Source organism: Lottia gigantea (assembly GCF_000327385.1).
Source record: "Lottia gigantea unplaced genomic scaffold LOTGIsca_2, whole genome shotgun sequence".
NCBI lineage: Eukaryota > Metazoa > Mollusca > Gastropoda > Lottiidae > Lottia > Lottia gigantea.
Genome location: NW_008708400.1, coordinates 957,206 through 984,303, shown reverse-complemented (window position 1 = coordinate 984,303; position 27,098 = coordinate 957,206). Strand labels below are relative to the sequence as shown.

Below are 27,098 nucleotides of genomic sequence, written 5' to 3'. Positions count from 1 at the left end.
CAGCATGAAAAATTACATAGCACTATTATTCATTACATTGCATCATCCGCATTCATTACATTTTATCTGATCACCATTTCATTTCATTAAATTATATCTGGTCATTATTCACTACATGATATCTGATCATCATTCATTATTTATGATCATCATTCATTACATTATTTATGATCATCATTCATTACATTATATCTGAAAATCATTCATTATATTACACCAGAAAAGAATTACATAATATCTGATCATCATTCATTACATATCTGATAATCATTTATTACCTTATATCTGGTAATCATTCATTACATAACATCAGATAATCATTTCTTACATAATATCTGATCATCATTTATCACATAATATCTGATAATCATTTATTACATAACATCAGACCATAACTCATTACATGATATCTGATCATCATTCATGACATTATATAGGATCCTCATTCATTATCATTCCCATAGACATGATCATTGCTTAAGCTAAGAACCATTTTAATAAATTTACTTTTAACTTTTTATATTATGAAGATCATTCAGACTGTGAGTTGTGAAAATGAATATACTACAAAGTTTAAAAAAATAATATACCATTTTCTAAAGCCATAATTTATTTCTTATATAATTTGCACAAAATGAATACAGGAAAAAAGTTTCAGTAACTCAACTGTTTAACTATGAAGTACAAAAATCTGATCAAATGTAAGCTCAATATTTGTAATCAGAAGTACTGAGGTGTGGCCAGAAAGGCAAGAAAAATAAAAACAAAGACTTGAAAAAATCATGTTGACCAAATATAGAAGTAACATTTCTGCCATTCAGGAAGATATTCTAGAAATGGTTCTGAAAAAAATAAACAAAATAAAAAAAAATTACAGCTAAAATACAAAAATTATTAGTTTTAAAAAAACAAATCTTTAGTCATTTTTACCATCAAATAGCCTCACAAATTCATTTGTGGTAACTAAAATAAAAAAAAACTTGCTCTTCTTTTAAATTGATAAAAAAAAAATGGTGAATGCTTCCATCCCAGTGAAATTTACACACTTTTTGGGATTGTCTCTCTACAATAGCCTAATTTGTAGCAGACAAAAGAAGGTAGAACTATACTTACTAATGAGAAGAGATATTCCAGGGATATTATCAGCAAATATTTTCAATAAAAAGATGATCTTGGCCCTGTAAATAAAGAATAAAAAACCGTTTTTCTTTTGGGGGGAGAGGAGGGGATTCTTTAGTGTATAAAAATAAGCATGCTTTTACTACAGTATATTCTACGGCAATTACGTCATACCAGACAGTACTATGTCTATGTTTCTCACATTGGACACACATGATAAACATAGTTGTTATTCATGTGTACAATGGCTGATATAAAAAAAAAATTTGTAATGAGAATAATTATGTAAAAGAACACTGATGCACCCTTTGATTGAACTTAATACTTACTGAGCAAAACGATCATAAAATGGCGAGCGCAGTAAATAGAATAATAACATGAACGTTCTCCTTCTGAGTTCACCTTTTTCATTCTCATTCAAATCATGTGGTTCACCCATCAAGCACAAACTATAAATAGACAAAATAAAATACAAAAAAAATTAAATGTAAACTACAAATAGACAAAGACATCCTGAATTATCAAATATATTTAACTAGCTATAACATAAACTATAAATAGACAAAAGATATCAGAAAATATCAAACATAACTATAACTAGAGAAATATATCAGAAAATATCACACATAACTATAACTAGAGAAAGATATCAGAAAACATCAAACATAATTATAACTAGAGAAACATATCAGAAAACATCAAACATAACTATAACTAGAGAACAATATCAGAAAATATCAAACATAACTATAACTAGAGAAATATATCAGAAAATATCAAACATAACAAACATAACTATAACTAGAGAAAGATATCAGAAAATATCAAACATTACAAACATAACTATAACTAGAGAAAGATATCAGAAAATATCAAACATAAGTATAACTAGAGAAATATATCAGAAAATATCAAACATAACTATAACTAGAGAAAGATATCAGAAAATATCAAACATAACAAACATAACTATAACTAGAGAAAGATATCAGAAAATATCAAACATTACAAACATAACTATAACTAGAGAAAGATATCAGAAAATATCAAACATAAGTATAACTAGAGAAATATATCAGAAAATATCAAACATAACTATAACTAGAGAAAGATATCAGACAATATCAAACATAACAAGCATAACTATAACCTGAGAAAGATGTCAGAAAATATCAAACATAACAAACATAACTATAACTTGAGAAAGATATCAGAAAATATCAAACATAACAAACATAACTATAACTAGAGAAATATATCAGAAAATATCAAACATAACTATAACTAGAGAAAGATATCAGGAAATATCAAACAACTATAACTAGAGAAAGATATCAGAAAATATCAAACATAACAAACATAACTATAACTAGAGAAAGATATCAGAAAATATCAAACATAACTATAACTAGAGAAAGATATCAGAAAATATCAAACATAACTATAACTAGAGAACAATATCAGAAAATATCAAACATAACTATAACTAGAGAAATATATCAGAAAATATCAAACATAACTATAACTAGAGAAAGATATCAGAAAATATCAAACATTACAAACATAACTATAACTAGAGAAAGATATCAGAAAATATCAAATATAACTATAACTAGAGAAATATATCAGAAAATATCAAACATAACTATAACTAGAGAAAGATATCAGAAAATATCAAACATAACTATAACTAGAGAAATATATCAGAAAATATCAAACATAACTATAACTAGAGAAAGATATCAGAAAATATCAAACATAACAAACATAACTATAACTCGAGAAAGATATCAGAAAATAACAAACATAACAAACATAACAAACATAACTATAACTCGAGAAAGATATCAGAAAATATCAAACATAACAAACATAACTATAACTAGAGAAAGATATCAGAAAATATCAAACATAACTATAACTCGAGAAAGATATCAGAAAATATCAAACATTAAAAACATAACTATAACTAGAGAAAGATATCAGAAAATATCAAACATAACTATAACTAGAGAAATATATCAGGAAATATCAAACATAACTATAACTGGAGAAAAATATCAGAAAATATCAAACATAAGCTTTACTAGAGAAAGATATCAGAAAATATCAAACATAACAAACATAACTATAACTCGAGAAAGATATCAGAAAATATCAAACATTACAAACATAACTATTACTAGAGAAAGATATCAGAAAATATCAAACATAACAAACATAACTATAACTAGAGAAAGATATCAGAAAATATCAAACATAACAAACATAACTATAACTAGAGAAATATATCAGGAAATATCAAACATAACTATAACTAGAGAAAAATATCAGAAAATATCAAACATAAGCTTTAATAGAGAAAGATATCAAATATCAACTATATATAAGATAAAAGGACATTAGAATATATGGGTGGTTTCTCGCAATTTCCTGTAAAGATAGCATGAAGTGATATTGACATGACAAATATTAATATCTCAAACTTTTAATCTAATTGAACACAAATTGGACATCAGATTTTTCATTGAAAAGTGATATGGATAACATGATCTGAAATCTATATCCCTGTTAGAATCAACAAAAAAAAAGTAATTTTTCCTTACCTAGAAATATCTAAACCACATGAAAGTAACCATGGTTTCCAAGACTGTGTTCCAGATTTATAAAGACTGGCCACTGAATATTTGTTCAGACAAAATAAGATAGAAATTAAAAGGAACAAAGTTAATTTTATCAGGCTCTTAATCTTCAATCATAATCAAAGTAAAATTGGATTAAACTTTAAATTTTATGATTATTTTTGTCTTGTTGTGGGTGAAATGTTATTTTCAAGTCAATGTCTGTTGGTAAACCTGAGTGCTAGCAAGGGCTGGATAAAATGCTCCAAATAATCGATTACCGTCTCTAGAAATTTATAATTCTGATTATCAATTATTAAATTACATAATCGATTATATGTGAAACTTACATTTTCTTCACTGTACCTGTTAACAAGTAGTAATCTCTTCAACCTAGGTTCCCTTCAGCAAATAACTTACAATAAATTATAATAACCCATCAAAGCAAAAATATACTTCTACGATGCAAAAATTACCCATGAAATCACGAATTTTGGCTTGTTTTTAAGCTAGTATTTACAGGGTTTCTCAATTGAATTATTTCGATTATTAATCAATTATTGATAAATAGTCTGCCATCGATAATCAGTCTCAATTTGGTAAGCAATACTCCGCCAGAGTGATAGCTGGTGCTGGTCTGAACCTACTACCCTGGTTGTAATCATTAATCAAAATCAGAGCCACTGGCAAGGACAACTGTAAAACTGTCACACAAAATTACCAAGAGGCACAAAAGTCAAATAATATTGTATGGACAGAAAATACGAAAATCTTTAGATGCAAAGGATACAGTGTACTAATGGTTTGACTATATGAAAACATTCTGCCCATACTCGATGTCTATTTAATGCACTTGGTTTCATCATTGTAGCTTTCTTCTTGATCTTTGGATGTAGATTCTCAATAGGCAATTTCCAATCTCTTAATTTGGAGGATGGAGCTGAAAAAAGGCAAATGAAAAACATCTATTGGTAGAATATTTTCCCTTCATTAATTCGATAAATTTTAGAGATACAAAAAGTCTTTTAATTATACTTTGGAAAAAAGAACAATCTTTAAATACACCAACAGTCTCCATTTCTATGGATTCTTCTATAACAATATTCATAATCTTCAGAATTTCCAGAAAACTGTCATCACCTTTGCTAGTTTTGTCAATGAACCACGCCTTAGATGTGTATTCTAAAGGCAAAATCATTAGTATTATTATGTCTGTTTGGAAACTAATAGGGCAATATCATTAGTATTATTATATCTGTTTGGAAACTAATAGGGCAATATCACTAGTATTACTATATCTGTTTGGAAACTAATAGGGCAATATCATTAGTATTATTAGATCTGTTTGGAAACTAATAAGGCAATATCATTAGTATTACTATATCTGTTTGGAAACTAATAGGGCAATATCACTAGTATTACTATATCTGTTTGGAAACTAATAAGGCAATATCATTAGTATTATTAGATCTGTTTGGAAACTAATAGGGCAATATCACTAGTATTACTATATCTGTTTGGAAACTAATAGGGCAATATCATTAGTATTATTAGATCTGTTTGGAAACTAATAGGGCAATATCATTAGTATTACTATATCTGTTTGGAAACTAATAGGGCAATATCATTAGTATTATTAGATCTGTTTGGAAACTAATAAGGCAATATCATTAGTATTACTATATCTGTTTGGAAACTAATAGGGCAATATCATTAGTATTATTATATATGTTTGGAAACTAATAGGGCAAAATCATTAATAGTATATCTGTTTAGAAACTAATAGGGCAATATCATTAGTATTATTATATATGTTTGGAAACTAATAGGGCAATATCATTAGTATTATTAGATCTGTTTGGAAACTAATAGGGCAATATCATTAGTTTTATGATATCTGTTTGGCAAATGAAAAGGAAAAGGTGTTGAAGCATAAATTAATGGTACGGTATCACAAGATAATGTCATTCTTGTTTTAATCAAGGGCAGTAGCTCTTATCTCTGTTAACTGCCAATTTGAATCTAAAATGCTCAATGAATTAAAAGTAAAAAAGTTAAAGATCAGAGTGAAGTCCTAACACTTCAAATTAACACTTCATTTTATACCTGATGCTAATTTTCTAATTGTTCTTCCTGACCTCATTAATGTGAACGTCATTCCAACATCTTTCTCATTATCAACTGGATCACTCTCACTTTCCTACAAAACATACATCACAAATATACAAACAGTTAGTTAAAGGTATACTACCTCTTAGGATGACCAAAAAATAATACAAATTTTTTAAACTTGGCCAAAATGAGTCATTCTTAATCAGTGGACTTACCTGGTGTCATAATTATACAAATCCATAAAACTTAGTAATCTTTCTTTAAACTAAGTAATTTTGAAACATGATTAGAAGAGTGTTTCAGTAATTATTTAGTTTATGGATATATATTCTAATATAGAGATTCTATTTTTTAGTCATGGGTCCTGGTAGAGGTAGTATTCCTTTAATAGAATAATCTGAGCCAGGGTCAGATTGAAAATTTTTATTTAATTAAGTACGCCAAATTTCAGTTTTGGCAAATCTAGTTAAATTTTGATTCGCATTACATAAAAATTTGGTAGTAATAAAAAAATGTTCACGTTGTACTTTTAGAAAATTCTCATGAAAATTTTACAATTTTATTTGCTCTTCGTCAAGATTAATTTTAATTTTGGCTAATAATAGAAAATATTGGATAACAAATTGGGTTATCTTGACTCGTAAACTGTGATGAGATACTTTTTAAATTGCACCCTGATCTGAGCTGTATATGACTTAATTGTGTACATCTGCTGAAAAATTAAAACTAATTTTCCCCTTGTATGCATGTGCCTAAAAATTACTTCTGCCACAGATCATGAACTAGACAACATCTATATTGAATAAAGTAATTATCATGCTTTTTAATATTTCTGCAAATGTAATTTTAGTAGCAAAATGTCTTTTTATTCCCCTTGAACTGGTAATCAAATTTAAATTTGCATATTCATTCAAAATAAAAGGCCACAAAAATTTATCTTCCAGATGAGAATTATCCATCTTGATATGGCTTGAAGTTAAGTATTTTTTTTCGATGTAATTTTGAGAACAAAAAAACATTGTCTTCTCTTGGAAATGCTTGTCGAAATTCTCATTAAAAAGGCAACAAAAATTTATTATGCCAGATGCCATTTATACACTATGACATAGCTCATGGCAAAGTATTTCCTCAAATGAAATTTCCAAAACTAAGTACATTGTCTTCTTCTAGAGCAGCTTGTTATGATATCAAGTTCTATGTATATATAAACCATACCTGTTTTTGTTTAAGTTTGACCACTGTATCTCTATTTAAAGGAGTTATAGGTGGAGTAGGTTGTATACCAGCATTATATCTTCCTAATAGTACAAATCGAAATACTGCTCTGGAAAATAACAAAGGGGCTTGCAATTTTAATTAACATTAAAATTTGTATCATATGATACTACCTGTTGTACTTTGCATAGAAATAAGAAACACAAACTGTGTGACTGACATCTAAATCACTATGCCATTCATAGATATTTCATAGCACATGCACATGGGTTTTTTTATCGGCTGCATGTCCACAAATTCTAAAAGATAGTGGACCACAGCCATATACGCCCACCACGGCATGCGGATGGTAAATATTGAAGATTTTGGGGCAAGGGCAATAACTCTGCTTCTAACGGTCAAAAATAGCTCAAATTCGAACTTGATCTTCGTTTTATGAATATGTATACACATACCGAATTTCATTTGGTTCAATCAAAAAATCTAGTTTTTAGAGCGTTTTCAATCAAATTATGACAAACGGACTGACCGACTGGGGTGCCAACAATATACATCCACATAGAGAGATGTGGGTGTATAAAAACCAAAAATATCTGTTTAACTTTGAATCAGCCAAACCACAAAATAGTCTGTGATTATACAAGATAAAGATAGCCACATATTAAGAAGTCAGAGTCAACAATTGATTTTCCACAGAAATCACACAAACAACGTTGTGCTTTTGTAAGGTGTTTTTGTGTCGAAAACAATCTTTAAATGCAAACGGTTGAAATATAATTAAAACACTACTTTCAAAAGTAGAAAAAGGTGTTTCATTTATCAAGCATTTAACATATGGGTCACTTAGTTTATGAACTGCTTCTGGTCATTAGGAAAGGCACTAATTGTCTCAGCAAATTAAAAAGTTTTTTTTAATTTTTTCTATATTTTTTAAAGAAAATTTGGAATGTCTTTGAGTTGATAAAAATATCATTTTTTGTAAGTTTACATTCAAAAGAAACACATTTCCCCAATAGAAATTTTAACAACAAAAAGTCCAAAATTTTGACTCAAAATTGTCGTCTGTAAAAACAAGTTTTGAAGACATTATAAATGTGTGCTCATGTTTATATTTTTATCAACGCAAAAACATTATAAGATAAACACTACTATTTTCAGGCTGTCATTCCGCTTCTCATAAAAATAATAGAAAAAATCATTGGGAAGCGTTCATAAACTTTGGCAATTGTTCGCAAAAAATTCTCTAAAATATTCATTTCAACATTCGCTGAAATTTAGGAAGCACTTAATAAATTGACAGAACTTCCTAAGAAGGTGGAGAATGGCTAGTGAACTTTTCAAATTTGCGACCAACGCTTATGAAGACACTGCGAATGATGCAAAGTTTGAGCTATTGTAAAATATTTCCATTCTTAAGCACATTTGCTAGCATATTCACCACAATGTGAGACCAGAGGGACATTGTATTATAAAAATTATAAAAACACTTACTTGATTATTTGAATGGCTGTGATGACTATCCATCTACCAGTTGCTCCAGCCATTCGCAATGCAGCCATTTCAACAAATACTTCAATATATTCTATAACTGTTAAAAATCTCATCATACGTTCCAGAGACATTGGCTGAAATGTAATAAACTCTCTAATAACATATAAAAAATTTTCTTTTTAAATCATTCAAAGCATCTTCATAAACTCAAGACATTCTTAGACTCTCAATACTATATTTTGTAGTCGATATTTAGATTCATACAGAATTAGATGGTGAAAATGCCATTCTGTAAAGCTTGGTGTCAGACAATAGTGATAATATCCTTCTGTTGGTTACCCATTGTCTTAGCAACTCAAGACACATTGATGAATCAACATACAATACTGGTAATAAATACACCTACAGTGATCTGGTCAAACTTTGCTGCTCCTTTCAATATGGCATCATTCAACAGAACCAGAAGATTTGATGCCGAAAACATGAGCTCTGATATAACTTGAGAATCGTGGAATCTGCCTGGAATCGAATGCAATTCAAGATTGATAAAAAAAACAGTAAATTCCATGAAAGTTTCATATTAAAATTTGTTAAAACACATGGAGTGTTTAATATAAATGCATTGTGACTTAAGATGTTATACATATATATGTCTTTTGCTAGAAACTCCTGAAAAATTATGATATAGGAATTGTTTTAAATAGGGAAGGTTAAGGTAAGATGAGTTCCCTTCAGACATTTTGCTTCCTGATACCGTACTGATAATCATAATTGATGTATGCTACATAACTTGTTTATCTAACCTAAAAGAATACCAATTTTTCCAGATGTAAGTTTACTTGGGAATATATATTGGCAACATCTAAATACATTAGGATGGGATATTTCCCCTTGGGTTAAGATGAGCTCATGGCCTATTTTACCAATACAGTTTACTCTACAACTTCTAGCTTTTCATGTTTGACATGACTATGATTTAAAATGAAGAGACAAATGTCATGATCCAACCAATAACCGCAGATCATATCATAAACTCGAGCCAAAAAATTTCAACCCTCAAAAAAATGGTTATGGCCCTTTTTCAAAATCCCAAACATGATCTTTATTATTGAGGTTCTAGACATCAAATCAATTTCTTCTATATTCACAGTAAAACTGACGGGTAGGAGCCTGCCTTGAAATGGATTTTCTGATCATAGACATGGGGGAAAGATTGAGAAACAAATGCTAAGGAGGCTGCATGCTTACACTCCCACTATAAAATAAGACAGCATTGGTTCTTCCAATGGCAGTAATTCAAGATGTTGAATGTGGATGTATCATTCATTCAACCAATTCATTGATATGATGATTGTTCAGCCTATGATCAGCCTATCTATGATCAGCCTATGCCGATATGAATAAGAGTAACTACACCGAATATATTCTTTTTTCATACCTGCAATGACATACGACAACAATCTGAAGGCAGATTCTATTTGTCCAACTGTGTCAGGGTTGTCACTCACAGTCTTTTTGTATTTTTCACACAAATTTCTCAACATTTCAGCCATTTTGGTAAACAACGTGGTCTGGATAATCTGGACTTTGATCTACTTTCGATTTCATTTCTGCCTTTCGAGTTTTGGATTGGATGAAAAAATGGTCACCAGCCAATCAAATAGATATCATCTCTTTTGATAAGGGAGATAAGTCCTCCTTAATGATGCTGAACCAGACTACTGCTGTTTCTTCAATATTGAAAGCCATTTTTTGACTTCCTGTTCTCACGAATGTTTTTGATCAAAACATTTGACTTTCTACTCGGAAAGCTTAAAAGTTTGATTAGAGGGTATTTAAATTTCAACTTGACCTGTTATAATTCTGTTCTTAAGCACCTTTTGCACCGACCAAACTGTAGTTTATGAAGGGAAGATGTTTCAAAATCCTGAGGTTAAGGCAAATACTTTGGCAGTGGAATTTTTCTTAAAGCGGCCCATACACGATCAATAATGAACTTACGTCCACGCTCTAGAAACCATTGTTTTGCCCAAATCCTTCGTCTGCTCCGTTTTCTACGTCTAGAAGCAAATATCAACGCGATAGCGATCGATACATCCATTCTGGTCGAAGTTTAAAGTAGAAATGATGCACTTTTGCTCAATACTATTGTGCTTAACATTTTCAAAATTAAGCTAGCACTACTTAGGCCTACAGTCAACCTTTGCAGTCTCATGATCAGTACACCAAATTGTCAACTTTTAGAAGAAGAAAAAAACAAAGTCTGTATAAAGAGTTACCCACCTTGCACTAATCCTAACAAGATAGTATTAGGTTTTTCGCGTAATAGAATTTGGTATTTGGAACAAGAAGATAAATCTATCTAGAATTATCATGTGCAAAGATCGCAATAAGTATTCATTAGATTGGTTTTGTACTTTCTTTTATCTCTTTAACTCTTTAAAAATAACTATCCTTATACAGGAATCTACAGGTGTTTGAAGTATCTCACCGAATGATAGTAGATTTAAATATTTCTTGAGAATCAAAATCAAGATTCCACAGAAACATAGTTAAGCAGGTAACACCAAAACAAATTTTCCTATCGGAATCATCCCTTAATCATTTATATAGTAAAATTATTGTTCCGTTAAGCGAGGTACGTAACCGTCGAAAATCTAATTGGGGTGAAACGTTGAATAAATAAAGTCTCTCGCGGCAAGACATATATGAGACACCGATTGGAATATATATGAGAACTTCCTCGCTGGAGGTCGGGTATTAACTTTGAAATCGCTATTACTTGACACACAAACTTCCATGTCATGTAGGAAGTTTTACGGTCGTTAAGGAAAACTCTCTTATAAATACAATATCAGTTTGACCATTGTAGTAGTGGTGGTTGTCGTGCGCGAAGCAGATCTTGTTAATTCTTTACGAAACACCTGATGGTACTTCTTTTTAGAGGAGTCAACAACTGTACTACCTTTACTCTCGATTTTGCCATTCTTTCAGGATGAGATTTGTGACTGACGGAATTAATTTGCATGTACGGATTTTCTTTTTATAAAGACCGAAATATCTTGTCTTGTTGAACCTATTTTGCAGTTGGAGCTTGTGACTGGCATTTTATGAAAACAACTGTATTTTCAACGATGGATTCGATGGGATACTTTGAATCGCCTGTCTAGCAAAGCAAAACTCCTAACCTAGCCCTATTACTGAAAATCGCATATTTCAAAAGAAGTTTGTTTTTCATTATCGGAACTTCAACCGAACACAACACGTGAGTATGTCTCAAACCAAATTGGTGATTCTGCACTCTGATCACTGTGATTTCTAAATAAAGTGATATTTAGTAGCTTATCAATATGTCATACACGTTCCATATAACCATCAATCAATATTATTGACTTAATATATTGATATCAATACTATTAGCAGAAAATGCCCACACACGATTTAGTATTTCCATCAATAATGCAATCATTTCTTAAGTTATTGTTCTTCTTGTTTTAAGTGGCCCATACACGATCAATTATATTGCACAATTTAATTGTCAATACCAGGAATTGACAATTAAATTGACCGTGTATGGTCAATATTGACGATTGTACAATTGTATTGAGTAAATTAAAATCTGTTTGATATTTTATAGCGCAAGTCTGCTTGCTAGTGCAATATAATTGATCGTGTATAATGGATTCTGAAAATATTGACGCATTATATTGACGGATACTCCATATACGATCAATATTGAGTTTCTATAATTGACGCTCTTGCACTATATTGATTAATCGTCAATAAAAAACAACCAAGTTTTGATCCGTCAATACATTGACTCACAATGATGGTTATTGACAATATGTTTCATCAATATAGGACACACACTAATAATATCGAGTCGATAAAATTGATGGTTTTACGTAACGTGTATGTGACCGTTTTACACTCAGAGTAACCACGGCTTCACAGCATTGCCAATGAGAACCACATTGGCTAGAAAGAGTAAGTTTGGTCTATAAAATCGACGATTTGTTTCCTGCTAAACGAAACGTAAGACATGAAGAATGTTGGATATGAGTTGGAAGTAAAGATAAGATAAGGAAAATATTCTGACCAAAAACACAAAATACGGGATAAGATCATGATCTATCTCTGTTAATCTCTTTATTATAGAAACACCAATATGTCTGTCAATACTTCCTGTCAACTTGCTATAAATTATCTCCCTTTATTCTACCAGACGATACTTTTAACATCTGCTCTTCTGATTATTTGTAGATGTAAATATATTTAGAAATTGAGAAAGCGTATGTGTCAGACCCCATGGATCTTCTACTCAGAATGTGGACAAAAACTTTGCACATTGCAATTTAAGCATAGCCTAAGGTACAACGATTGTGCTTGCGACCATGCAGAGGAAAAGGCCCACAAGAATTGTTTTTCTGTGTGAAATTAATAGGCCTACAAATGAAAACAATTTATGGATGATTGAAAACTAATTTCTCTATGGTCATAGTTTTGATTTTGAAATCGTCTGAAACAGATCATATTCACTATATTACCTATAGCTTCTTCGATTTGAAATACTGATTATTGTAGCACATTTGCGATCTTACTGCGACTGGATATGTACTATTTATAGGTCGCGTTCAAAAAAGTCCCAAAAAAAAAAACGCCATGACTCGGCGAATAGAGGCGACACTTGCGACATTTTCACAATGCCATGCGTGTCCATTGCCCGTTGCAGTAGCTGTAAGAAAGCCTTTCCGGTGTGACGGGGCCATAAATTAGGAATCTTCACTGCTAGAAATAATGTCGAATCTACAATCTAATTCGACCAAGGATTAATTCTGCCCCTTGGGGAGGTGTTCAGATCTGGTTGAGCACGGGGAAAATATAATTAGGCAAATAATTCGTGTTTAAATATAATAATTTTATTCGACCAAGGATTAATTTAAGTATCCTTTGGCGGTTGGAAATTGAAAGAGAAAAAACTAATTCCGCTGTCTTGGTAATATTGTCCCAATTGCACACTGTACGGGAGCAGTGACGATGTAAAACACAATTCCATTTCGTTTTTCTTTTGCAACATTTGTGTATGTGCAAATGTATGTTGAGATTTACATAGCAGGAAACCCTTTGTCTGTGATTATATCGTTAAATTGAAAGGTGTATTTTTTCTCGAGAAAACTTAGGAATGATTCAGTAGATTTGACAAATCTCTTGGACTTCTTTAGCGGAAAACGACGATAATTCGGAAATGAGACAGAGAATATAGGCATAATGTATATTTTCATTTTGTCGAAATATTGACCTGAAATAAAAATAACAACTGGAGTTAAATTATGAAAAATTCAAAATCTTCAATTTACTGGAATGTTTACTCAATTTTGTTCATATTTCTAAAAGTATGGGGATTAAAGAACAACTTGTTCTGCTTAGGACACTTTGGTATAGATTCCTTCAGCCCATGCGACGAAAGCATTCTTTTAGCCTTCGCTTGTAATGCAATTGTAGGCTACCTTTACTTTCCCAAGTTACTATCAGATCACATCTGCTAAAGAGATATACCCTAGGCCTACAGGATATGGTTGGTAGCAATTTCAGGTAACATTCCATAAACAAATGACTCGACGAAATATCCACACTTTACAAATACCATTTGTTACTTTTAATTGTTTCACCACCTACTGCAATGTGATAATTTGACACGTGATCGCTTCTGACAAAACTTCAAAACAGCTTGATCTGTCTTCTTTGGAATGACCCTTTTTTAAGAAAAGAAATAGTAATTGATTGGTCTGCAAGCTTGCCAAAACTGAATTTCAATTTTAACCCAATAGAGCCTCGAATGGGTTGTAAATTAGAATAAGAATTAAAATATGGCGCCAAAATTGACCTTGCAATTGACATTGTTGATTATTAAATTTCCTATAGACCATTGAAACGAAACACTGACGGAATTTGAAGAATTATTCAGCGACATTTAAATTATGGAGAATTTCTTTCACAAAAATTAAAACTTCATTCTCATTTTTCTTTCATTTTGTGAAAAAATAATGCCATCATATTAACATCATTAACTGCCCATTTCAATCATTACGATTTGATAAATTCGGATACTCTTGTGTATATACTTAAACAAAGTTTTCTTTTAAGGAGTCAGCTTGTATTAACAGCAAAGGTAAAATATTATCTTATGTTAATTTTTTATGATACAAATAATATACAAAAACTACAAATAAATACCACTACACTACACTACTATATTTTACTATATACAATACAATATCTATTTTCCTCAAAATAAGAACACAATATTTTGACGATATACAAAATTATACAAAACAATTCATTCTATATTGCAAACTTCAAAATAATACCATTATAAGCAATATTCTACCACTAAAAGGACTTATTCAAAAGAGATTAAATTTAAACTAAACCCGGGAAAAATTGTTTATTTATTCTTTTTGGAAATTGAATATTTCAATCTGCATTGTATATATTTGACTAAATTTCTAACAAATGTAAATTAAATCTATTTGACCTGCTGCATATATTTTGATATCAAGTGCCAAAATATTGTTGGTTCCGATTGAATTGAAATGTAGACAAGTGGTGGACATGCTCGAAATGATAACGAGTGATTAATGGGTATTAGATATCTCTGGCATCAGTCAACCAGAGCAGTTCGTGTGCCCCTTGGGGAGGTGTTCAGATCTGGTTGAGCACGGGGAAAATATAATTAGGCAAATAATTCGTGTTTAAATACAATAATTTTATTAAAAATTTCATAATTATGTAGCATAGTATTATATATCCAACAAAAACTTACTTTAAAAGGTTAATATCGTATTTGAGAACAAAGAATTTTATTGAGACAAACTGGATTTTCAATGACAGCGATAAAAACTGGCAGCATTTGCAGACATTTATCAGCTCGATCTTTTGATTTAGTCGATATGAAAAATCGATTTCAGTTGGTCGCGGTAAAATTTCTAGCTCAAAAAAGTACTTCTTGAAGTCTTCCTGCAAAGGCTAGAATATCCCCTCATTCAGTTGCTAATTGCTCGATATGGGCCTCGTGCTCATGACCACCTAGTCCGAAGCTAGCCCAGGGTCTCTCGGGTGGCAATTTTTTGAAAGGGGCTCAACTATAGCGACTCAACAAGTCATTTACGTCATCTAAAGTTTTCAGGGGAGGGGGGGGGGGGGGTAGGGTGGGCCTCGTCCCCCTTGGCCCCCCTGTAGCTGAGGGCCTGATGTCCACTGCATCAGATGTGATGATATTCGTTAGATTGCCAAACGATCCGAGCCCACAATTATACTTTCACTGCATGAGCTCTGGAATATCACAGTCAATTAAATAATGGCCCAGTACTGCACGTGGTATTAATTAGGTGTCAAACACTGTAATTTTACTATTAATGACTCCCTATTGACTCTTGTAAACCAATGTTGTACAACATAACAGCGATAAAGATGAACAGAGACGATTTATTACTCTCTTGACAAGTGATTATTGGAGGTCTTTATCGAGATTTAATTTTGACCTTTGAGGTCTGTAGTACGAACTGAATCTGAAGTTTTACGTTCCAATTTTCTGCATTTGATTAGGTTTATGGTGAACAATGGCTGACATTTTCCATTTTTTGCTAGAGCATCCATTTTTCGTTTGTTCATAAAGTAATGTTTACCATTCACTTGTTGGACAGTTTTCAAGGTAATTGAGGTTTTCGGATTCTAAAATGTCGTAAGAGAGAAATGACCAGAAGGAAAGACCTTCTACACACACTAAAGTCAGGAATTGTGAGGAAAAACAAATTAGAACGAATCGAGTTAATAAGACAGTGTTGGTTCTCCACTATCAGAAATTTATAAATTGGGGAATGTTAATTAGTATCTGAAATTTAAGTGGTCATGCAACTGTCGCCTATGGACAAATTCCATTGGATCTTTTCACAAGGACCAACCAACAGAATTAGCTTTATTCTAATGTACGCATATGTTCTACCAAATACGTGTATACAATATCGCCCATTGGTTCATAGTTATTTGGTGTCCCTGGGTACATTTTTCATAACTCTAATCACCAAATTGTTCAATATGGAATCACTCTAAAATCTATCTCATGATCTAATCACATGGAATCAGTAAATAGTTACTTTACATTCACTATAATTTGTTTATATCAATACAAATATAAGGCAAATGTTTTCCATCACCACTTGAAAAAAAGTTACCATTTTTAAAGATCTTAGATAGGAGTTGAAAGGTAAAATAGCGCAAGAAAACATATCTATCGTACATATATTTACCAGCAATAAAAATAAACGAAATATTTATATTTCAAATAGTTTGAGATAATTTGATGTCTTGTAAATATTAAATTTGTGAATGGCCACGTGCTGTTTTGTAGCATCCCCTTGTCAGAATGTTATCTATGGATCATTTTTTAGATTTAATTGGCCATTTCGGTTTCACCTTTATAAACAAACGTCGTCTGCAAGGTAATAAGTTCCCGCCAAAACGAGCAATATTTCAACAAGAGTTTGTATTCAACAGAAGGAAGAAAAAGCAATATTATAAACATTGATAATATACGGATACAGTTACTGATTTCTGGTTTAAAACTTAAACAACGTCTATTGTTACTGTCTGTATACAGTCTTTATGATGTTATAAATAAACTTAGTTGCCTTTTAGACCAATTTTAAAGTTTCAGTCAGTTTCTAATGTGTTATATCTTCAAAATGTCAAGCTATGTCACTTCATACTTATACCTTGACTGCAATATCCACCTTTTTTGTATCATGGGTTTGTAAATAAAGTGATCTGATTGGATTGTACGCTGACGAATACAGACAATCAAAGGCCTAGACAGAAAGTATGTGAACACAAAGCCACGATGTTTACAGTCTTTATGTTGAGGGCTCTGACTGGCTATATACTCTTTCGTACAATCCAATCAAATCATTGCATTCCGTGATGCGGGAATAGTGGCCATTGCAATCAAGGTTTACGTACAAAGTTGGCAATAGCTTTATATTGTGAAGATGTGTAACCACAGGAAGGAAAAAGTATATTCATACCGAAAATGCTAAATAAAATTCAAATTGCTCAGAGTTAGCTTTGCATGACTTTTCGTAAACCGGAAATAATATTTCTCCACATTGAATTCATGAAAATATTATCAAAAAATCATAAAATAACATTAACTATTCTATCATCCGGTCCTCCTACAACTGGCTTAAATTCTAAATTGAATAATGCTGTGGCCAAAAGACGAGTCCTGCAAAAATTTAAACGACTTTATCCCTTTCAATATTAATACTTTTCGAATGTACGCCAAGACAATTTATAATTTATCACTCGAACCCTATTGCACCGGGTTCACCTGGAACCGCGTGAATAGAAGATAAGGCTAAACAAACCGATAAACAAAATCGCACACATAATCATTTATTTCCAACGTGAAATGCAGCAAAAATGACTTCCATTAGTTGAGATTGAGATATGTATAATTATTTCAATGATCAATGACAGGTGTATCACTAACACTGGTTTGTAGTTTTGATAGAATATACCACGAACTGTCAGCCGTCGATTACTAAGAATTCCTGTATTTCTCTTCTTGGCTTGATAATGACTTCTAAACTGTTAATATAATCGTAGAATTATCCGTATTTTGACAGAGGAAATCAGTTTATCTAAGTTGTTAAACGCTGAACAATCTGTATAAAATTTCTTTAGCTGCACTTGTTGACTTTTCGAATCTTTAAAAGTCACTGTCAATTATTATTGTACCCAAAAATTTGTTATAATTATTATTAAAATAAACGTAACGTAATCTAGTAGTTTTTTTGCCCTAACCTACAAAAATCTCATATCATTATTCAAAGTGCAGGTGAGCCCCTCTTGAGAATATTATGTGGCTACTACCTAGTCCCCGATTCGAATGATGCATAGAAATGCCACAGTTGCTTCATAAGCTTTTCAAATATTCATTCCACTCTTAAAATCCGAATCCGACATCCGGTTCTCCGGAGTCTAACAATGTTAATTGTAAGCTAAGCTTGCCTTTATTGCCGAAGTGTTATTTTTGCGTGGAGTCATTACCATTAACGTCGTGAATTTAGTAATAATTGCGTATGAGATTACGGTCTTGAAATGGTTTTATTGTCTAAACAATTTCGGAAGTTTTCTGTTGGATCATGAAAACCAAATGTTGGATTCTTATTCTGAAATATGCTATGAACGATTGGAATTGATTTATATTAACCGTTTATGCAAATGATTGGGCGATTACAATAAATCGTTCCAAGTAATATAAACTTTTCATTATTTAACAATCTAGCTACTTAACTAACAAACAGATCAACAAAATGCACCGATTATCAACCAAATAAATTATCAACAAGTATAATCTAACTTGCAGAGATAAGTTACTCCACCTTCACAAAATATCAGAATTTTTGACAGTTTCCTTTCCCTCCCTTGACATCTTTATGAATTCATGAAAACTATGTCCTGCCTGGTGTTGCACCAATTATCATGTTCAGATATCTTATTATATCATCTTATCTCCCTAGTACAAACTCTACAGCAATTTGATTTAAACTTCTTTCAATTTACCAAACCACCCCTCGCTGACATTCTTTACATTTTTGTTTCACATCAAACTAAATAAAATAACTGGATATTTTCAGGAAAGTTATATCATCCATTGGCATACTCAATCGCAATTATTCTAAAGCATTTAATGGTTTTGATGGGACAATAAACCGATGCCCCGTGTACTAGTGGCTGTGCAAATTAAAGATCCCCGATAGTTGGAAAACAGTAGGCTAATACCACTTTCCTTCCAAAGTTCGCTCATCGCAAACTGCATGGTCCATTAGTCCAATTAGGTGAAGTAAATTTCAATTCATTGTTTTCACAGACATCTGTTTAAAAAACACACCAATAGAGCTAAGATTGTACAAATGACTCTTAATTCCGAACCGAACCAAACAATATCATCGTCATAAAATGAATATCCGAGGTACTTGCACAATAAGTTAAAACATACAGGCGGAGTAAAAGACAACTATCCTGGGCAATATTTTAACAGAAACCAAATAATAATTTCAACCGGCTACTATTTGACCAAACAATATCGGCAGACAATATCAATGGAGAACTTATTAATATCATACAATATCATGATAATCTTTATTTTCCAAATTCTAATTTTCTTTCTTTAAACAAAACCGAGGGTGCATCTTTCCTTTTCTGTTATCAGGGGGAAGTGTGAAGGAATTGAAAAAGAACAAACTGCTGCTATCTCATTAGAACAGCCTTTCATGTCTCTTGGCACCATTATCTTTTGTTCTTGTAATTACATACAATGCAATACACACTAGACCTTTCGTCACTTGGATTATTTTATTACACCAAGTGTCCATTGACAGATATAATAACATCATTGAAAGGTGTACACTTGAAAAAGTCGACAACAAATTAGTCGCCATCTTGGATTTTCTTTCTACTGCTTTGTTAATGGTGCTGATAAGTTTAAAATTTGATACTAACAAGTTTGTTGACAAATACAGAATACACGTGGGAAATGTGGTAGATTATTTTGCAGTAGCATGTTCTACAGTGTTGATTAGAATGTTCCAACTGTTTAAAGCACCGATCGGCTAAAACTCAACAAACTTAGACTTCAATTATTTCCATTTTTTATTGGCATAAGAAAAGTACACTTTACTGGCATGGCCTGGTCTGAAAGCTCGAATTGCTCTGGCATCAGGTTTTTTTTTTTTTTACCTGGGAATCATATGTATGCCCCCTTAATCGCCAAGTAGACGACAATCCAAGTCGGAAATAACGTTTACACAGTTCGAAAATTATTGAACCCTTTTTGGAAATATTCACATATAGTCAGGCGCTAGTTTATCCAGATGATAAATTATTTCATATCTATTGGCAGAACTAGTTTTAGGTACTCAAAAGTAGGGTATCTTTTTTTTATTTCTTGAATACCTGAAATTATTGCAAAATAGTGTATCCAAAGGATGGATATCCCGAAAATTATTTGGCAGAAAAGCAGAACTGATTTTAAGTGTAGCCAGAAAGGTTAAAAATTTGACGTGTTCAGCCGATCATTCTGCCAAATTGCTACTATTGCAATCTGGAGATTGTTTACGTAAGAATGTTCGTGTTTATCGTTTCCTTTTATTTGCGAGCTAGAAATCTTTGCTTGCCAACACTAACCACAAATGTTTCGTGTAAAATGGTGAAGATTGGCGAGAAATCTGGACGAGCTCATCTGTCAACTGGCTACCGACTTCTGGTTAATTTGTCAAAGAGGAAATTTCGCGAGAATTCTCATCGTTAATTAATAATATTGTGAGAACGAAATCTTTCCCATCAAATTGGTCGACGCTGATTGTAATTGATAAAATTTTGAAAGCTGAATGAAATTCTTCTGCTGTGCTCCATTTTCTCCCCTGGACATATCTGTATCCAATTTTATGTTACAATAATCTATTTTCTTCGCCTTTTATTTTCTATTTTTTCGCTTAGTTGGTTCTTTCAAACTATTTTAAAAAGTTGGTATATGAAAACGAAATACTAAGAGTTGCCTTATTAACCGATTGAAAATTTTCAGTTATTTGGAAGCCACTTAAATGAACCTTTCTGACAAATATATTTTTATTCTTAATTTCAGAAAAAAAAAAGAATTGAAAAATTCTACTTTAATTCCTGCGACTCGCTAAAATAAACTGTTCTCCTTGGCTGTCTAAAAAAATAAATTAAAAGATATCTTAAATAAATGAAAGCATCTTAGAAAGTGACATGCGTGTGTTCTAAAAGATAAAGGAATGCAAATACAATGTATGACACTTAAAGGGCCATTTCTTTTGTTTTCTTGAAAGAAACTCACTTTATGTTTTTAGAAACAATATTTTATTCCATTGTGGATGATTACATGTATGTAGGGAGAATGAACGATTTTAGTGAAAATTCACTTTTTTTATGCAGGATGATGTCATTCATATATGTTATAACATGTTCGAAGGATGAAAAACAAAATTGATGAAACCATCAACTCTTGGCTTTCGTTTTGCAATTTGGTGGATTTTTACCAATAAAACAAGACACATGCTTTTCTTTTCATCATTTTCATTTTCTCTGAGACGAAATGGAATAAAATGTTTCAAATTTAAATAAAATTTGATTTGAACAAATCTTCCCCAAATTGCCTTTAATACTAAAAGAGTTTTGTTTTTATTGAACAATTAGTTATTTTTAAATAATCCTTTAAAATGGACTCTTTACTAAAACAAAATATATGGAATTTTAAAGATATAAATTTTTATCCACCTCAATTTATCTTTACACCTTGTGCATGTTTTAGCTTATCTGAGGTTAAACTCTACTCATTAATTCTGTACACTGCCTTATCTTTATAATAAATTAACACTGTTAAAATATAATGTATTATACCTTTACAAATTTCACTCAGACACAAATAGCTACAGATACAGAGAGAACGAAATTTGAAGAATGTAAGTTTTGTTGCAATGATGTAACTCGACAGTTGTGTGTATTATATAAAATATTGTGAATCTGTCATTGAAACAAACTACGAAACACTACAAGACTTGAGCTGGTGAGAGGACTTTTAGTGGTTCACTTTAGTTATTTTTGTAGAAAATAAAAAAATACCAGCATCGGGGACAAATTGTAATATATACGCAAGCAAAACAATTGTTAAGCGATAATCTCGTCCAAAGTATGACAAAATCGGGAGTAATAATTGTATAGTAACAAAACAATTACGTTAACCTTCAATAGGTGTTCCAAATCAAATACAACTATGTTACCTTTATCTGTGAACTTCTTAATACAATTTGGACTACACTGCATCCAAGCATGCCAATTTGGACACCTTTTGAATCAGAAGCTTTTACTAGTGATTCGGGAATGTAGAATGTTAATTAGATCGTTTCACCTGTAACAATAAACACCAGAATATTATTAAGGTTTCATACTGCAACTCTAATCAAATATTCAAAATAATTAAACCAAGATCGTGCCAATCAGCGTGTTTAGACAAATTCACTGCGGGATAGCTCTAATCCCAGCAGGCCTTGTCAGTGGTGTGAACACAACCAGGCGAGTGATGGTTTATTTTGAAACTTATCCCCATGCTTATCAAATAAATGTAGCAACTTTGTTTACAGTTCATCATCTGTATGATGATTATTAGTCAAGATAGATGGCGCTGTGAGATAAGATACATCACATATAATTACACAATAACTTCATTAAAATCTTACAATATCTTATAACAAAGACTAAATAGTGGTTGAATATTATTGGAATACTGTTGCAGCATAATATAATTGGTCCAAAAAAACCCATTTCTATCGTTTTTAAGGGGGAAAAATTATGGAAAACTGATTGTTCGGAATGATAAAATATTACAACTTTCAGGAAGTTAATTTCAAATCTAGTATATTTCAATGCTCCGATAACCCACCAACTAATGTAGAGCATATAAAAATACATGTAACTGAAAAAGATAGCTTATTATACCATTGTCATAGTTTCTGATTCAATCTGTTGACGTCACTGATTATTCCTCGATATTCAATAGTTACAGTTGCGTTATAATCTGATTTATAATACTAAGGCTGCCAACACTGCCGCCATTTCTACTTCCGGTTTAATTGTTAGAATTAACGACCTTTGATCTGAGAAATGAGAAAATATGAGAGAATTTATTGAGAAAGAAACAGCTAGTTCTGGAGTAGATCTGATCATAACAGTATCTCTTTAGCTGGTCCTAATTGTTTATATTAACCTCAGACTTTGTTAATAAGATTTACATTGCCCTGTCACTCACCAACTATCTGCTTTTATTCACTTCCAAACTTTCTTAACACTCCACTCAAGTTTATTCGTTGAAATTAATTTCAAACCTGATACACCATCAATAACTCATTGCAAATAGCCTACTGTTTTCACACGTGGAAAACACCACCAGACTCAACCTTTTGTTGTTTCCAGACACAGAAGAGCGGAAGTGCTAAAAATACACAGTGAAAACATAACTGGGATTGAAGGATTGTAGGAAATGTGTTTTTCGTCGTCAGTTTCTGTTTACAATCAGATTCTTCAAGTCTAATGTCTGTAATTCAATGTTTATGTAAAATGATTTAATGAAATTTAGAAATATCGTTACTTTTATACATGAAAGCATAGCTCAATCGGTAATTTTAATGAGGTTTGAAATGAATTATGGAGATTTACGTCCTACTTTTCAGCACCTGATTGAGCAATTGCAGATGGACAACACCATGCTGTGTGCAATGAGATAATGTAGCCAGAACGGCACCATTAGACTACTCTTTTTCGATTTTCAACTGCACACAGGTTATTATATATATTATATATCAGCTTATTATTCCTTTTGGCAGATTTAACTATTTGTCAGCACCTCTGACAAGGGAAAAACTGGAGACATAATCTTATGCCGGGATGCATGAACCTGGTCAGGGATGTACCCCTGACCTTCAGGTCAGTAAGCAAGCGTCCTAGTCACATAGAAGGATATCCACCGTTACAATGGCGATGTCAAGAATTCAAAATGATTACGCTTAACCACATTGCCATTAAATGCAAACAAACGATTATGATCATAAATCAAAATCGCTCATGCATCATGCTGGGTGGCGTTGTCACAGTCAGAAATAAACTGGTTGTACAGAAACATGGTAGGTGGTCCTCAATCGTTCCATCTATAACTGAGGTAATAATTAGAACTTATATTATCACATCTTCTACATTCCAAACTTTATCCTTTCTACTAGTCTCAGATTATATCATACGGTGAACAAATAAATATTTTTATTCTTGAGTCTTAAAACATTCTCTCGGTACAAATACATTAACATCATGTCGGTGTTGTTTACTTCCCATTATGTTTTTCAATATTTTACGACAAAACTTGGTTTTAGGTTTTTGTCTAGGATGAAGATAGTTCGTGAGTGTATACAAAATTTGTGCAACGTTTATTCATCATGACGAAGTCGAAAGTCACCAGCAAAGATGCAGTAAGTTTATAAAGTGGTCCGTGGTTTGTGGTCCCTGTAAGCGTCGCCTGCGTAAGTTTGTTCCCGTGGCCATGAACAATTAAACACCATGATTGACCATGAATGACATAATTTATACATTTAGCCTTGTGAGGCGACACAAGCAAAAATTACAATCCTTTATAACTTATCATTTATCATATTTGTCGACAATCTCGTGATGCCGACCATAGAACTTTCTAACAGAGACTTCAATATTGATGAAAACGTAATATTGAATGTCAATAATCTAATTTTAAATCAGTTGCAATGAGTAAACATTTGAAAATAAATCGTTCAATAAAAAGAAAATAACGTAAACGACTAATAACTGAATAACATAAATATAACTGAAATAATCAAAATTTACAATGTGTGTGTGAGAGCATTGTAATGAATATATATTCTAACCATTTATTTGATTGGAGACTCATAGATTCAATATGTTTTAATAGCAAATTGCATTAAGATGAAATAAAATAAATCCATTTATAAAATAAATTAGAATGACATAATATCACTTCTAAACTCATTAAAATGTTCATGAAAATATATTTTAATCAGTTATTAAAATTATGATATAATATTAAAATACTAGATAACAAAACATTTATAATGAATTACAGGGAATAAAAATTATGATCAGTTGTTATATATTACAGCGAGGATGAAATATAATCATTCATAAAAAATCACATTAAGGATTAGTTATAATATAATGTAATAATATAATATAAATTATAATTTATATAAGTATAAGAGTATAAAAAATGGTAATCATAATTTTCAATACTTATTTATGATAAATTACAATGAGTATAAATCAAATCATTAATGATATATTGTAATGAGAATAAATTTTAATCATTCTGAATAAATTACACTACCTACGGTATATAAAATGTTTTATCATCATCTATCATTATACTAAATATCAATGAGTATAAATTATAACCATTTATTATGAATTTCAATAAGTATAAATTATAATCATTTATTATAAATTTCAATACGTATAAATTATAATCATGAATTAAAATGAATAAATATCATTACAAATTACGGAAAAATATAATTTATAAGTATTAATAATGATCTTCAATAGCCACGAATAATATTTGGGAATATTTTGAGAAAAGATGAATTATTGCGAATTTGTTTTTTGTAAATATTTTTTACTGAAAAAAATGGGGAACTTTTTTAAATTTCAGATGAGTACTTCATCGAATAAAATAATTTTGACATTATTTAAAAAGAACAACATTCCCGTGACAATATGATTAATAAGAAGGTGTCAAAGGTCATATTCTATCAGTAAAATATTTGGTGAAATATTTGGTAAAAATAACAAATCTTGTATGATATATTGAGATGAAACATAATAAACAACCATGTAGGTACCAACAAAATAATATAATATTTCACATTTAAATACCTCTTCGATTGAAATATCAGAGAATAGCCTACATTAGAATATAAAGTTCAATTAATTGAAATATCAGAGTATGACAGAATATTCCTAGCTCTTCATTGCCATTTCTGTGAATGTAACATTTAACATTCAAATTTAAACTCCCTCACGATTAACCTATCAATATGACTAGAATACCAGAGCATTAAAATGAAATGAATGGGGTTTTACTTCCAACTTTTCAGCATCATGTGGATCAGAGAATTGAAGTGAGGCATCAACAGAATATGTTAATTGTTATTCCACATTCAAAGTTAATCCTTATTGAAATATTAGAACGTTAAAGGTATATGTACCAACAGAATATTTATATTCCAAAGTCATCGATTCAAATATCAGAACATTAAAGTTTGAACATCAACAAACACATTCTGATGTTCTCGAAATTTCAGAGGATTAGAATGTTACATTTAAAATTCAAAGCTCACCCTGATTGAAATATGAAATATTTAAAGATAGGTAATAAATAGAAAATATTCCAATGTCCTCGAAAGAAATTTCAGAGCATGGGAAAAATGTAACATTTCCGATCATTGTTCACCCAAGTGGAAATATCGGAAAATTTAAATTGGCTACCTACAGAATATGAAATTTCAAATTCAAAGTTCACCTTGATTGAAATATCGGAGAATTAAAGTACCAATAACAGAACGAGACATTTTATATTCACAGTTTACCCATGATCGAAACATTGTAAATTAACGCGATAACATAATATACCTTTTTAATTCCAATTTCTACTCTTGAAACATCGGAGAATTCAAACAGAATATACACCAAATTCAAATATTAGATTATTCTAAAATATATAGCAATTGGATAACTCAGATTCATTGGCTGAACATTAATGGTAATATTTGAATGGCTGAATTTTCAGGTTGAAGTATTAATTGTACAGGAATATTTTTATTCATGATGACAACGACAACGCCAACCCCCCCCCCCCCCCCCCCC

General features: G+C 31.2%; 1 protein-coding gene across 1 annotated transcript; it reads right to left on the bottom strand.

Annotated features, from left to right (window-relative positions):
• Positions 1–552: 552 nt before the first annotated feature.
• LOTGIDRAFT_208740 (hypothetical protein) lies at positions 553–10,111 on the bottom strand (the record flags this gene model as incomplete). Its single annotated transcript, XM_009053171.1, has 10 exons — positions 553–842; positions 1,114–1,178; positions 1,449–1,568; positions 3,726–3,798; positions 4,531–4,680; positions 5,847–5,940; positions 7,089–7,176; positions 8,559–8,692; positions 8,965–9,077; positions 9,997–10,111. The coding sequence occupies 10 exons, from the start codon at positions 10,109–10,111 to the stop codon at positions 781–783; spliced, it is 1,014 nt and encodes a 337-aa protein (XP_009051419.1). The 3' UTR covers positions 553–780.
• Positions 10,112–27,098: the final 16,987 nt, after the last annotated feature.